The sequence below is a fragment of the Herpailurus yagouaroundi genome, unplaced genomic scaffold (genome assembly GCF_014898765.1).
Source record: "Herpailurus yagouaroundi ecotype Mexico unplaced genomic scaffold, PumYag 77, whole genome shotgun sequence".
NCBI classification, from domain to species: Eukaryota; Metazoa; Chordata; class Mammalia; order Carnivora; family Felidae; genus Herpailurus; species Herpailurus yagouaroundi.
In genome coordinates, this window is record NW_024412388.1 from 15,661,931 (window position 1) to 15,676,260 (window position 14,330).

Here is a 14,330-nt window from a genome sequence, read left to right on the forward strand (position 1 = left end):
GATTCTGTCTCTATTTCTCAGGCAGACTGGCGCTGGGGTAGAAAGAAGGGAGACCACAAATTCCTTGTGGAGTATGGGTTGCTCAAATTATTACAAAAACCAGGCATTAATTTTGCATGCATTAATCTTATAAAATACGGTAAATATGACAGGCACATAGAGCACAATTGTAGCTCAAACTCAGAGAGGCCCTTTGGTAGCCACAGAAGGCCTGGCGGAGGAAGCAGGTTTTTGTTTTTTGTTTTTAAATGTTTTTATTTATTTTTGAGACAGAGAGAGACACAGCATGAGCAGGGGAGGAGCAGAGAGAGAGGGAGACACAGACCGGGAAGCAGGCTCCAGGCTCTGAGCTGTTAGCACAGAGCCTGACGCGGGGCTCGAACTCACGGACCGTGAGATCATGTTCTGAGCCGAAGTTGGACGCCCAACCGACTGAGCTACCCGGGCGCCCTGGAGGAAGCAGGTTTGAGAAAAGTCCTGTAGGATTGGAAGGGGTGAGGCAGGTAGTCCATACAGCAGAATAATCTGCGTTAAGAGCACAAGCTGGAAAGCCTGGGGCAAGGCCCAGCCTAAGGGCGAGAGGTCTAGCTGCATCCTTCCCCTGATGAAGGGAGGCCATGCTCTTGCCTCCCCAAGGCCTACGAGGACAGCCCAAGCCGGCAACTTGGGTGGGTGGCAGAGTGTCTCTTGGGTGAGGCACCTCTGTCCCATGAAGCTGAGGTCAGCCCTCCCAGCCTGTGAGCTGCAAGGACATGTCACAGTGGCATCTGGCAGACTTCAGTCCACCTGCTACAGGTCTGCCTGGATATCCTCTGGGGGGGCCAGAGTGAATTCACTGTTCGGAGAAAGGAGTGGCTCGCCCAAAGTCAGCCTGGTCAGCTGACACAATACTCACCAGCACTCTGAATGCTCCTTCTCCTTCCAGAGGAGCCTGCCCTAGGCCAGCTTGGCCAGCCTGGGCACCCCCTGCACACTCCACTCCCCATCAGCTCCGGCCCCGCTCCTGAGGCCAGCTGGCTGACCCCTATGTCCTGCAGAAGCTGAAACCAGTCTGGCCTTGAGCCCAGGAATGCACTGGCCCATGTTATGCACTGGCCCATGTTCCCGCATTTTTTGTCACCCACTCACCTGCCTCCTGCCCCTTCGGGGGTTTCCAGGTGTCAAAATCCCAGATATCAAGGCCCACAGGTGAGGGGCCATTTCCAGACTAATTCCCAAGAGTGAGCCTGGCAGGAAGGGGACTCTAGGATATTCCTTCTGGTCATAAGCTTCTGTTCAGGAGGATTTGGGGGTGACCTCACCTGCTGTGTTCATCAGGCTTGGGCCAGGTCCCACCTAGACTGGAGAGCTTAATCAAGCTGCCACTGGGAAAAAGGAGGTTGGTGAATCGTGCTTCTAGGCTGCTCTGTGGCCTCTGCATGGTGAATCTGACTCAGGGGAGTCAGTAGAAAAAGAGTGCAGGTTTGAGGCCCCACAGCTCCGGGGCTAAATCTCACTACTTCCTAGGTATTTGTGAGTCTCATCTGTACAGTGGGTATATACATCCACAGCTTAAATAAAATAATACAAGTAAACAACCTAGCATGGTCATGGATATGCCTTGTACCTCTTTCCCTAATAACTAGGTCCACATCAGTGCCTCTAAAAGAAATAAAATAAGCAATAATGAGGTTTTCTTCAGCCACCGCACTAATCCTTACAACATTGCCATCAATGCTCTGAGTCAGTTCCCACCTTACAGACGAGGAGCCCAGTAGCTTCTCTGTGGTCGCACGGCTTGTCAGGGAGAGGTCTGGGCTGGCGCTCACTCAGGACACCGAGAAGGTGGTGCTGCTTTGGCGAGCACTTACTAGGTGCCAAGCTCTGTGCTAAGCACGCTGACCTAGCACATATAAGCCCATACTCATGGTAACCTTGGGTTAGATGGCATCATTACCCCCATTTTAGAGATAACGAAACTAAGCCGGAGAGGAGGCGGGCCACTTGTCCAAGGCCACACGAGTGATAAGCTAGCGTGTCAAGGCTGCCTGACTTCAAAACCCTGCAGTCTGGCCTCCTGATCCTACCAGACCCCGGCCGCAGGGTCAGGGGCTTGAACGCATGGTTCTGGCTGTTCCGTACCCAGCACAGCACAGCTCTCCACCTGCACCTTGACTCTCAGGGATAGGATGGATGTTCAGGCCAGAGCATGGGACTAGAGCCCACTCCTCATGGCCCCTGCCAGCTGGGGGGAGGGTCGGGGGATGGGGGATGGGGCATGGACTCACTCCTGGCAAAGACCCAAGGTCCTCCTGATAAGGACTGGCAGGAGCATAGGCCGTGGGCACCACACAGGAGGGCCAGTCCTGGGCCTACACTGGAAAGTTAGAAGGCCTCTCTGCCTGTCTTCTCCGTCTCCTCTCGGTGCTAACTGCTCCCCAGGGCTGGAGCCCGTCTCCATCCAGGACCAGCAATGTATCCTCAGCAAAGTCCCTTAATGTCTCTGAACCTGTTTCCTTATCTATAAAAAGGGAACAAGAGTTCCTAAGTCCCAGGGAGGCTGTGAGGATGAAGAAGGCAATGGATATAAAGAACCTGGTACAGGGGCGCCTGGGTGGCTCAGTTGGTTAAGCGTCCCACTTCAGCTCAGGTCACGATCTCACAGTCTGTGAGTTCGAGCCCCGCGTCAGGCTCTGTGCTGATAGCTCAGAGCCAGGAGTCTGCTTCAGATTCTGTGTCTCCCTCTCTCTCTGCCCCTTCCCTGCTCATGCTCTGTCTCTCTCTGTCTCAAAAATAAATAAAAACATTAAAAAAAAAATTAAAAAAAAAAAAAAAAGGACCTGGTACACAGCATGGCAAGCAGCAGACACTCAAACATCAGTTTCCTTCTCTCCTTCCTTCAGACCCTCAATGCCCCGCACTGCCAGCAAGAGGGGCGGGAGTCATAGCCGCCCCTTATATCTGAAGGAGGTGGGGTGAGACGGTGGGGGGAAGGACACCTGGCCCCGATTCAGGCAAGTCCCAGCCATGCCACCTACTAGTCTGTTCTGTGGATGCCTCTGGACTTTAGTTTCCTCATCTATCAAGTGGGGTGAATGATACCTTCCCCGTTCCTACCTACAGGATCGAATAAGGCGACATCTACAAAAAGAGCTCTGTAAACTGTAAAGGACTGTGCAAAGGTCGAAGGTGAATCATAACTATGACACTAACATACACAGCAGCCGCCCCACTATGCCCGGCCTAGGCAATGAGCTTTATTTTTTTTTAGTTATATTTATTTATTTAGAGAGACTACGTGTGGGTGTGAGAGTGGGGGAGGGGCAGAGAGAAAGGGAAAGAGAAAATCCCAAGCAGGCTCCGTGCTGTCAGCGGAGAGCCTGACGATGTGGGGCTCCCTCCCACGAACCACGAGATCATGAGCTGAGCTGAGATCAAGAGTCAGACGCTTAACCGACTGACACCCAGGTGCCCTGGCAACGCACTTTAAATACATTTTTCCCACTTTATTTTTGTAACCTGGAGGAGGCACGGTTCCCATTATACTGATGAGAGGAGAAGCCCTGAGAGAGAGGCCATGTCACTGACCTGAGATCACAGAATAAGTGGCAGAGGCAGGATTTGAACCCAGGTCCTGGTGACTAACGGAGAGGCCCTAGGCCATCTTGTTTCCTACTTGGACTATTCTCCTGCATTGGTTGTTGGTCTGTGCCAAGCCCTTGGCTGTCTTTAGGTGCTAGAGAAGGGACATCCTGAATTCTAATCTGGCTACCATAGACATATTTGCCTCTTAAGCAAATATGAACTTCTAGTTCTGAACTCAAAGGCGGTGTCCCCTTTCAGAGGTACCTAGACAGCATATAGAGGGCGGGGGCTCTGCTGTCCCTGGCATACTGAGTTCCTTCAGCCCCGCCTCCACACACTACCCTGCTCTGATCCTCAGGGAGACAAGCTGCAAGTTGGACTGCAGAGGGGGCTGCCGAGGGGGGCCTGCCCAGGAGCCACAGCGGGCCAAGGAGACATGGTGGGTGGGCCTCACCCAGTAGCAAGGGCACTTCCTTCCACCCCCGGGGGCTGGCATAGGAAAGAAACGATAGGTCGCCTTAACCTGGTCTGCTTATTTTCACCATCATCAAAAAGGCACAATTGCCTGAGATTCGTAATTGTCAAGCTAGAATTTTTTCCTGTCTCATAGAAAGGTTTCTGTCCCCTTTGGGGTCTCTTCTTATATTTTACCTACTTTTGAGTACCTTGAAGGTATTTTTAAAAACTTAGTAAGTATCTGTTGAATCGGTGAATCTAGATTCTGTCACTGATGGCTTTTCATGATCTAGCCTCTCCCAGCACCCAGGACGGGGCCGGGTCAGCAGGAGAGGGATGGCAAAGGTCTCAGCTGCAGAGGGGTTCAAGTCAGGATCTATGTCGTGGTGGGTGTTGCGAATTCACGTGGGAGACGACCCCAATGGGCAGGTGTTAATTCAACAAACATTATCCAGGGTTAACCCTGCAAACAAGACGGACGTGGGGCTCTAACCTAAGGATGAAACCACCAACACCAAGGTCAACTAGAGGTGTCCGAGGCCCAACAAGGTGCAAAGAGAACTTCAGTTAGACAGTTATCGTGCAAACCCCACCACCACGAGGCCAAGGGACGGCCCTGCCTGCAATGCATAAACTCTCAGTTAAACTGTTCTAACTTTCATCTGCTCGCAACCTTAAAGTCTGACCAAGTGTGTTCACCTTGGTTCCCTTGGCTCACAACTTTCAAAGCTCACAGCCAATTCCGGTCCAAACTAAGCCACAGCTTAAAGCCACAAAAGCAAGGGCCACAGCTACCAGTCCTTGCGAACCTACTATGCGCCGCACATACTGCGCGAACCCTTTACACGTGTGCTGTATAGTTCTCAAAACTCCGAAGTTTGGGTATTATTAGCCCCATTAAAAAAAATTTTCTTTTGGGGGCACTTGGGTGGCTCAGTCAGATAAGCACCGAATCTTGATTTCGGCTCACAGTCATGAGATGAAGCCCCGCGTCCATGCTTAGGACTCTCTCTCTCTCTCTCAAAATAAAGAAATATTAAAAGAAATTCTTTTAGTTAAAGTATAGTCAACACACCATGTTACATTAGTCCCAGGTGTACAACACAGTGATTCGACAAGCCTACACACCGTGCTGTGTTCACGGCAAGAGGAGCTACTGTCTGTCCCCACACAAGGCTATTATGGTACCACTGACTACGTTCCCTGTGCTGTACCTTTCATCCCTGTGTATTAGCCCCGTTTTTATAGATGAAGGGACGGAGGCTCAGAGACAAGTAACTTACTCTGGACCACACAATGAGTGACGGGGCAGACATTTTAACCCGGCTTCATCGACTCCAAAGCCTCTGGTCTTCCCTTCCATCAAGCTCTTGCTCTAACCAGGCCTGGCCAGGTAGGTCCAGCCGACGGCTTCCCTCTGCAGCCCACGCACTGGCCTCCCTGCTGGGTGCTTACCGAGGAGGTGCTTGATGATGGCTTGGTTGTGTTCCCAGAGGTTGCTAAAGGTCCCCCAGCGTGAGTGGCCGTCAGGCACGGGGTTGGCTTTGATCCAGCCGCCACAGGCGTAGGTGAAGAAGTCCTGGCAGGGGTCCACCGTGGGGTCCATAGAACTCAAGATGGAGCTGGTCACAGAGACGCAGGCCTCACTTAGGCACACTGAGGGGGTTCCTGGCAGGGGTCAAGGATAAGAGGCCAGTGAAGGGCAGGGAGAAGGCTGTGGGAATATAGCGCAGGTGGCCTGGGGTGCCATGGCCCACCGCAGCCTTGACCAAGTGGATTTGGAGCTGGATGGTCACTAGACTTCTAGAGACAAGTGATTTCAGTAGATTAACAATTTCCTGGCTTATAAAATAAGACTTTTTTTTAGCTCCCTTTTTAAAATGCTTTCTGTGGCTCGAAAAGTACCCAGAACAGAGGTGTTTCTCTTAATCAGTCCTTCCTTTCATAAATATTCATTGATTTTTTTATTATTCCCGGATGCTCAACAAGTTGATTCACTCATTCATGCAATCATTTATTCAACAAAATAATTACTGAGTTTCTTCCAGGGTCTTATTGAGTATGGTGTGACAGTGTGTGCGCAGGTGTGCGTGTGTGTGTGTGTGTGTGTGTGTGCATGTGCGTGTGTGTGGTGAAGGATATAAAAGGCATAGTCTTTCCTTCAAGAGCTAACAATTTATCTGGGGATACAGACATTATACAAGAAAAGTTAAATCACGACAGGAGGAGAAATGTCTGTCATTTATTCTATAAATATAAACTGAGTATATTTGGTCCGTGACAACTGGGTGATACAGACAATATGGTGCCAGGACTTAAGATGAAGGAGAGCCTATTAGGAACAGAAAAAACTATGACAAATCATTCCCACTGAGTACAAGGTGGGAGATTATCTCATTGACTCTCAAAGAAACAAAAACAAAACAAACCTAAGAGACCATTTTGCTCAAGGCCATTTTTATATACGAGGAAACTGAGGCACAGAGAAGTTAAGTACCTTATTCAATAGCCAAAGTACCCCATCCTTTCTCTGTTCTGTCTCCTATAGGCCTGGAGGGGTGCTATCCCAGCAATGACAGGAGGCATCTGCCAGGTGCCTCCCTAAGGAGGGGTGGTAACCGGTGCAGGTGGGCCATGGGGAGGGCCACCAGATACTGTAAGTGCCCCCAGTGAATCAGCTGCCTCTGACCCGGCTCTCCTGGCACATGGGGCAGAGGCAGTGAGGGCTCATCGAAGGTCAGAGGCAAGAAGAGGGGCCGGACCCCTGCCTCAGCATTGGTCAGAGGGCTCCAGCAGAGGAACTAAACTGGGCAGCCTTAGCAGCCAGAGATCCAGCCTCATGACTAAGAACACAGGCCCAGCTGGATCACTCGTTGACATGCCACACGGGCAACAAGAGGGACTTTACACACGTGCGTTATCTCATTCAGGCCTCACCTGCAGACAGCAGATACGGCTGTGACGCCCGGTTCAAAGAGAAGGAAACTGAGGCTCTGTGTGAATGAATGGAACGCGGTCATCCGGCTGAGGGGGACAACCGAGGCTGAACCAGCTCTGTTCTGCTGCAGCAACTCCAAGGCCAGGTTCTCAGTTTTCCCTCACCGCCTCTTTGCCGGTCACATCGGGTCTGGGGCGGCCCTTCTCTCAAGTTCAGCATCCCTACCACACAGGGAGGAGTGTGGCAGGGCCGGGGCTGGAGGCTCTGAGACCTGGGTTAAATCCCAGCTTTCTGATTCTGGCTGAGACTTGTGCAGGTGACCTCATCTCCCTGAGCCTCAGTTTCTCCACCTAGAAGCGAGGAAGCACAGTGGACCTGACTTCACTGTGATGATGGCCGCCTTCGTGGCTGGGCCCGATGTTCCCAGACCAACCTTCAGAGAGCAGGAAAGGATACAGAGTCTGGCACCAGCCTGGCTGGGGTGGCCTGTGGGCTTTTTAATATCCGATGACAGTCACCAAGTCTGGTAGGGCTCACAGGAGCCACACGATAGCATAAAAATCAAGGTAACCTTATTGTGAGGTAATTACTTGTTTGGAGAGAACTATGCAACAATTACAAATTACCAGCACGTCAGGCAGGAAAACAGAGAAAGGCAGCGGCAGGAATATGGTGCCATTTAACTGTCTCTAGGTGAGACCATCTCAGTTCCAAGTCGCACGGCCCACTCCCCACGAAGGAAAATACACTTCCTAGAATCTTTAGGGTGGGTGGGGGAAGGGGAAGAGCGTTTCTGCGTAGTTTGAAAAAGCCTATTCACTATTATGATAGAACTTCATATTCGGGAAAGGAAAAGAATACCTATTGTTTTTATACAACAAACTACAGGAAGTGAAGCCTGACAAAATCTTGGCTTGTGGGAATGCCCAGAAGACAGATTGCAAGATGGTGATTCTTGGGGAACAAGACATGTCAGAATCTGCATGCCAGCGTGCGTGGGAGAGACGGTGGGGGGGGGGCGCCCCGCAGATCCCGGATGAATGGTTTTTGGGGTTATCATGAGAGGACTTGGGTTTAAACACAAAAGAAGAAACCAGTCTCCAGGAGTTACTCTGAGAGGCCTGAGTTCTTCACGAAAGCACCCAGTCTGCTAGGTACCAAGCTAGTGCTTAAGCAACAATCATTGGTTGTTTACCTGTTTAATGGTTTGTAGATCTTTTCTCGCTATTCCTGACCCAGCGGGGGCTTAACACGTATTTGATCAATTAATTGTTTCCAGGCCCCCCCACCATCTAACATCACGGTCAACACTTTCAAGGCTTCAGCTGTTGAGGAAAACCTTCCCAGACCCTCATTCTTTGCTGGGCCCCTTGGCTGGCTGCCTGGCTGTCCGCTCTCTGAGCACAGACTACGCTGTGTCATGACTGTCTCCCTGTCTCCCTCCCCAGCTGGAACGTGAGCTTGAGGGTAGGGCCAGCACCTTACTCATGTTCACATCGCCTTTGCTCGGCACGGTACTTGGTACCTAACAGCTGTCCGACATGTGTTTGTTGAATGAATGAATGAGTGAATGAAATGAGCTTTGTCTAGGACTTGGTCACCACCTGCAGAGGCGGAAAATATTTCTTCCTTTGAGGATGTGTGCGATCAGTCGAGAAAGCAGGAACAGCCCCAGATCTAGTTCACAGACACACCTGTCTGGGCAGTGCTGGGCCTCAACACCGAGTAAGACACTTAAGAATATTTTCTGGGAGAATCGGTGTGCGTTGTTGCCACTGTTTGTAAAGCACCTGCAAGTTTCTGGAAAGCGGGGTGCAGGGTGAGGGTAGACAAATATGTATGTAAGGGCCCAGACATAACTTTGAGATGGTCTTTCAGAATCATCAGAGAATGTGCTTCGACTAGCCTGATGTTTGCTCAGGTGTGGCCAATGCCAGCACCTGCTGACAGGCATGAGGTTACTGTCAATATCTGGGGTGGCCACTGCTTTCCCTGGTCGAGGCAGCCAATGAAGACACATCAGTTGGCTCAGGGCTCATGAGATCCCCCATCCAGGCCCACCTGGGGGGAGAGGTCCTTTCATCCCGGTCCAGACTGGGGATCCCCTCCTGCGGTCCTCAGGGGGCCCTGATACAGGCCGAAGCAAGACTGCTCCCTGTGGGCCCCACCTGGGATCCAGCCCTTGGTGGCTCCCTTCTAGTTTCTGGGAACTCCTGGGGTACTCTCAGAGAGCCTGATCGAGGGGGCTGAAAGGATGACTCGGATGAGGTCCTGCCCTCTCTCCAGGCCCTCAAACTCCTTCCCTCTCCTAGTCTAACATGGCCAGCCATGCAGGCTAGCAACTTCACAGTGGGGAAGGCCCAGAGAAGCCTGGAGTGAATGCTCCCAGATCCCATGAGGGGTCATAATCTCTCTGACGGTATGAGTAATCAGGTGACCAAGTAGGTGGGGTTGGACCCCGAGCAAAGCCCCCAGAGGCTGCTCAGATGGACCATCTGCCATCGGAAAGCTAGATGTTGGGGCACAAGGGTGTGAGAGACCCTGGAATCGGCAGGACTCCCATCCTTGTTTCTTATCTTGACTCCACCCTTTCCAGTTCCTTAAGTGCTTACTGAGCATCAACTCTACATGAAGTACTTGACTAGATCCTCCCAGCCAAACACAGACGGCCAGCCTCAAACCTGACGGCAGGATCAGAGGGGCCCGATCATGCTGCTAAACAAGGTACGATACAGAAATGTGATAATAATGTGTACAAATGAAGTACACAGAGGGCGGCTGGGCCGTGATAGGACAGCTGTTCTGAGGGTTCTAACACGCACTGGGGTGCACCCCAATCACAAAGGCAGGTGGGGCGTGCCAGCCTCCAGTTGAAATCCAGCTGCCCTAGTCACTTCTGCACCAGCCATGTAACCTTGAGCAAGTCACTTTGTCTCACTGCCTCAGTTTCCTCAGGTGTAAAACGGGGCCCAAAGTAAACACACCTCAAAGGCTTGCTGTGAGGAGGAAATGAGATTATGTGTGTGAAGAAGAGGTGGGGTGTTGGGTCCACGGAAAGTATTAAGTAAACGGAAGCTACTGTTGCTATTTTGTTGGAACTAAGGATGATGGACAGTGCCAGACTGTGCATCTAATCAGCCCACATCCTAACAATAACAGCACTCAGAGCTCAGGTTAAAGAAGTCCTAATAGGCACCAGGTATGTGATAGACATTATCTCTAATCCTCAGAGCCAGCCCCAAATTGGACACCATTTCCCCCATTCACAGTAGAGAGGACACAGGCTCTGGGAGACTAAGTGACTTGTCCAAGGCCACACAGATGATGAACGGCTGGGCCAGTGTTTGGACTCACGTCCAAAACCTTTACACTACCCATGCTGTCCACCTCCCGTGTTTCAGTCCATCTCAGCACCGAGCCACCCAGACCCACTCTCTCCTTGGCCTTGAAGGCCAGTCCCGGCTTGAGCAGGGAAGCCCTCTTGCACAAGTGGCTGGACAGAGCCGAAGGCAGGAGTGAGTCAAGCCCACATCGAAACCCAGAGGCACCTACTTGTCCGGTATTGAATGCCCAGGGCTGCCAAGCAGGCCACCAGTCCGGCCGCCAGAAGTGCCACCAGCACCACCAGTCGCTTCTCCATCTGGGTCCGCGCAGCCCAGCATCTCTGGCCACTCCGGGGGCTGCGGAAGTTCACCTGCAGGGAAGGAGGCAGGAGGGGCGGGGAGGACGTGAGCCTGGGCCTCCCCCTCCCCAGGAGCAAGGGGCTCCTCGGCAGGCCCGGGCCCCGGGGAGCCATCAGGGCTGTCCTTGGCCTCAGGGGTGGTCCGGTTCCCACGGAATCAGTCCTAATCCAGGAAAGGAACAGCCACCCTGCTCAGCAGCTCGGATTAGCTCCTAAATGCTAGAGTCAAGCCGCTCAACCCAGCCGGACTTGTGTTTTTTGTGTTACCCGATACGGGTCGAAGAAAAAAAAAAAGAAGAGCTCTTCCCTGTTTCTCCAGCAAGGAGTTCAAAAAAGAACAGGATGTTTGGACTTGGCATCCAGTGAGCGTCCAGCTGGGCTCTTCTCAGAGCCCCCGCACCGGCAGGCCAGGATGACACAAGCACAGCTCGCACTTCCCAGGAGTGTGGACATCCTTAGCTCATTGCTCCGAGTCCCGTGAGGGCTGTGTTATTAGTTCTCCTTTACAGATGAGGAAACTGAAGTTCAGAGAGGGTGAGACCCCTGCCTCTCATCACACAGCTAAATGGGGAGAGATGGGGTTTGAACCCACGTCTGTTGATTCCAGAGCCCACCAGGGGATCAGGGACTCGAGTCTGGGAGGTGTCAGGGGAGATGCAACGGAGAGATAGCTCCACTGAGGCAGGCCCTCAAAGGGAGGAAAAAATGTCCCCGGCCTAACAATCTAGCTAAACAGGAAGGGAGGCACAATGAGAGGAAGTGGAGGGCGTGGCAGGGCCCTTAGGGCTGAGGAGAGACAAACTGGCCAACAGCACTCAGAGCCCTCAGCCCAGGCCTTCACACCCCAGACCAGCTCGGGGGAGCCCCCCCCTCCATTCCAAGAGGTGCTTCCTGCAAAAGCCAGGGCCACAGGACAGGAGGCGTCCCCCAAAGGTGGGGCTCGGCTTAGTGACACGGCGGTGTGCCAACAGCTGAGCACCGGCTCAGGGCCATGTTGGAAATGCTGGGAGGAAGATAGACTCCCTCGCTTTCAGCTGCTCACAGTCCAGCAGGAAGGCAGATACAGAAACAGACTAGGGTGGGAAGGGGTGGGGGTGGGGGCGTCCAGTCAGGGAAGGCTTCCTGGAGATGCAGACGCTTGTGCTGGGTGTTGAGGAATAAGTAGGACTGGCTGGCTGATGGGGAAAGAATGGAGAGAGGGGGCAAGGCCTAGATCCTAAGGGGCACTACAAGCCCATTTAAAGAACGAAGACATCTTCTGGAGGGCTGGAATGACATGACTGGAGTTGCCCTTTGGAAACACCAAGGTGGAGCGAGTGAGGCTTGCTGGGGTGTGGGCACGCAGGCGGGGAGACCTGTAGTTGCCGGGGGGGGGGGGGGGGGGCGCCGGGGGGGGGGGGACCTGCCAGGGGAGATGAGGAGACTCAGATTCTGACCTGCAAGTGCCTCCCTAAAAGCTCAGGGGGTGGCTGTCCCCGGGAGCCAAGTCACAGCCCTCAGGGAGCCTCACACTGGCACTTGGGGGTCTGAGGTTGGTCACCTTAGGGAAAGGCACCACGCGGCCTCATGCTCATCCCGGGTATTTTCTGGGCACGAAATGACTGGGAACTGCTACACCAGAGAAAGGGGAACACAAGGACTTTATGTGGAGGACAACAAAAAAATTATGTTCTGAAACCAACAAAAGGAACTTGGGGCCTAGTCATGTTTCCGAGGAGGGCCAGGCGGCTCCCGATACCGAAACAGCTGTGTCAGGTGGAGGGAAGGGTGCCACCTCCTGAAACCCCTTTCTCAAGAATGGTTTCAAAAATGTGAGAAACGAGGGACGCCCGGGTGGCTCAGTCGGTTACACGTCCGACCTCGGTTCGGGTCATGATCTCGCGGTTTGTGGGTTCAAGCCCCGAGTCGGGCTCTGCGCTGACAGCTCGGAGCCTGGAGCCTGCTTCGGATTCTGTGTCTCCCTCTCTCTCTGTTCCTCCCCTGCTCGCTCTCTCTCTCTCTCTCTCTCTCTCTCTGTCAAAAATAAATACAGATTAAAAAAGATATTTAAAAAAAAATGTGAGAAACGAAGATTCTGACCAGGCTCCTGCTGTGAAGTGAAAACTGTGGGTCGGGAGGGCCTGGTGCAGTCAGCCTGGGATGCTGCTAAACGTGTTCCCAGCACTGGAAGGCTTATAAAGTGCTTTCTCCTCAACATCAATTCTCGCACTGACTTTTCACCCCTCCTGCCACACTGGCCCTGGCCCGTCTCACCGTCTGCCTCCACCTGAGGCTTCTCAGCCTCCCGTACCATGGCCCAGCTCATGGGGCGAGGGGGTGAAAGGCAAAGAAGCAGGGAGGCCTTGGTGTAAGATGCACCCCTCTGCCTGGTGCCGGCTCTCGGAAGCCAGGGAGCACAGCCATCAGGCCTGGGGGAGCGGGCCGACTTACCATCTGCAGGGGGAGCAACACCTTGGTGTGAGGAATGTGGTGAAAGGGAGGGAAGGAGGCAAGAAAGGGAGGGAAGAAGATGGAAGGAACAGAGAGAAGGAGAGAAGAGTCACAAAAGTAGCCAACACTTGAGTTCTTTCCCTGTGCCTGGCTTCGTGCTGATTCTGTTTGGTTGCTGGATGAGGCTACTCTCTTTTCACAGCATCCTTAAGAGAAGGTACTATAGTAGCAGCTCCAGAAGAAACACAGGAAGTAGGGGAGGAGAGAGAACCGTGAAAGAAACCTCTCTGTCTCCAGAACCCGCAGCCTCAGCCCCACGGCCGTGCTGCCCCCGAGGAACATCAATAGAGCCGAGCCTCATTGTTTAGCGTCAAGCAAACAGATGGTGCTCGCTGCAAAAGTGAATCAAAATTAAGTCCGAATTAAATTACGAATGCAGTTCCAGGAAGAAACGGCAAACAGGAGTTGAAAATAGGATTTTTAACCTTTGTCATGTTCTTCGCTCAACTCACACTGAACTAGCTGAGGGCCTGCTGGTTTCTTGACAAGCCTCGTCTCTGAGGGCAGAAGGAATCCAGAGACACCCCTCTGGGGCAGAAGTCCCCCGGAGGCACCGCGCCCAGATCCAGGGGCCTCTCCAGGAGAAGCCGTCCAATTCCTGGAGCGGTGGACAGGGCCAGGCTGCGAGGCCCTTCTCTCTGAGCCCCGTGGTCCTCGCCCTGCCTCCTTCAGAGCATCCAGCAAGTTGAGGTCACAGCAAGGGGAGGACACAAGCGGTTTCTCACATTCCTTTTGGAAATGAGGGCAAGTTGATGACCGGAGCCGGTCTGCAGCGACTCGGAGGCTGGGGGGATTTGAGTCAGGCAGCCCACTCCGTCTCGGGAGAGGTGACTGGGAGTGGCCATCAGCCAAGGAGCAGAGCTGCCAAAGCCTGGAAGATGGTGCTGAAACTTACTTTAAATGCTCAGCTCACGGGTGGGCTTAATATCCTATTTATTGTCACGGTGAGGCAGAGAGAGAAAACCGAAGGAAAAGGATGCCTTCGAAAGAGACAGGCGGAGAGGGAGACAGAGGAGGAAGGAGACAGGCAAAGCCAGAGAAACAGAGAGAGAGAGAGAAAGAGATTGAGCTGTCCAGCCTAGGGGTTCCCAGGGTTTCCACAGCCAAGGGAACAAAGCCCTAATGAGGGATAAATATTCGGTTACAGAAGGGAGTGCTTGGCTCACCTAGGCTTACAGCAAGAACGAGTTCTGCAGGCAA

At 52.8% G+C, this 14,330-nt stretch overlaps 1 protein-coding gene across 2 annotated transcripts in view; it reads right to left on the bottom strand.

The window, feature by feature from the left end:
- ECE1 (endothelin converting enzyme 1) overlaps nt 1-14,330 on the bottom strand; it is a 61,638-nt gene that overhangs the window by 41,779 nt on the left and 5,529 nt on the right. For both annotated transcript variants that reach the window (XM_040463901.1, XM_040463909.1), the window contains 2 exons: nt 10,511-10,652; nt 5,476-5,688 (listed from right to left, as the gene is read on the bottom strand). In XM_040463901.1, coding sequence (XP_040319835.1) covers nt 5,476-5,688; nt 10,511-10,652 — 355 coding nt within the window. The remainder of the gene's footprint in view (nt 1-5,475; nt 5,689-10,510; nt 10,653-14,330) is intronic.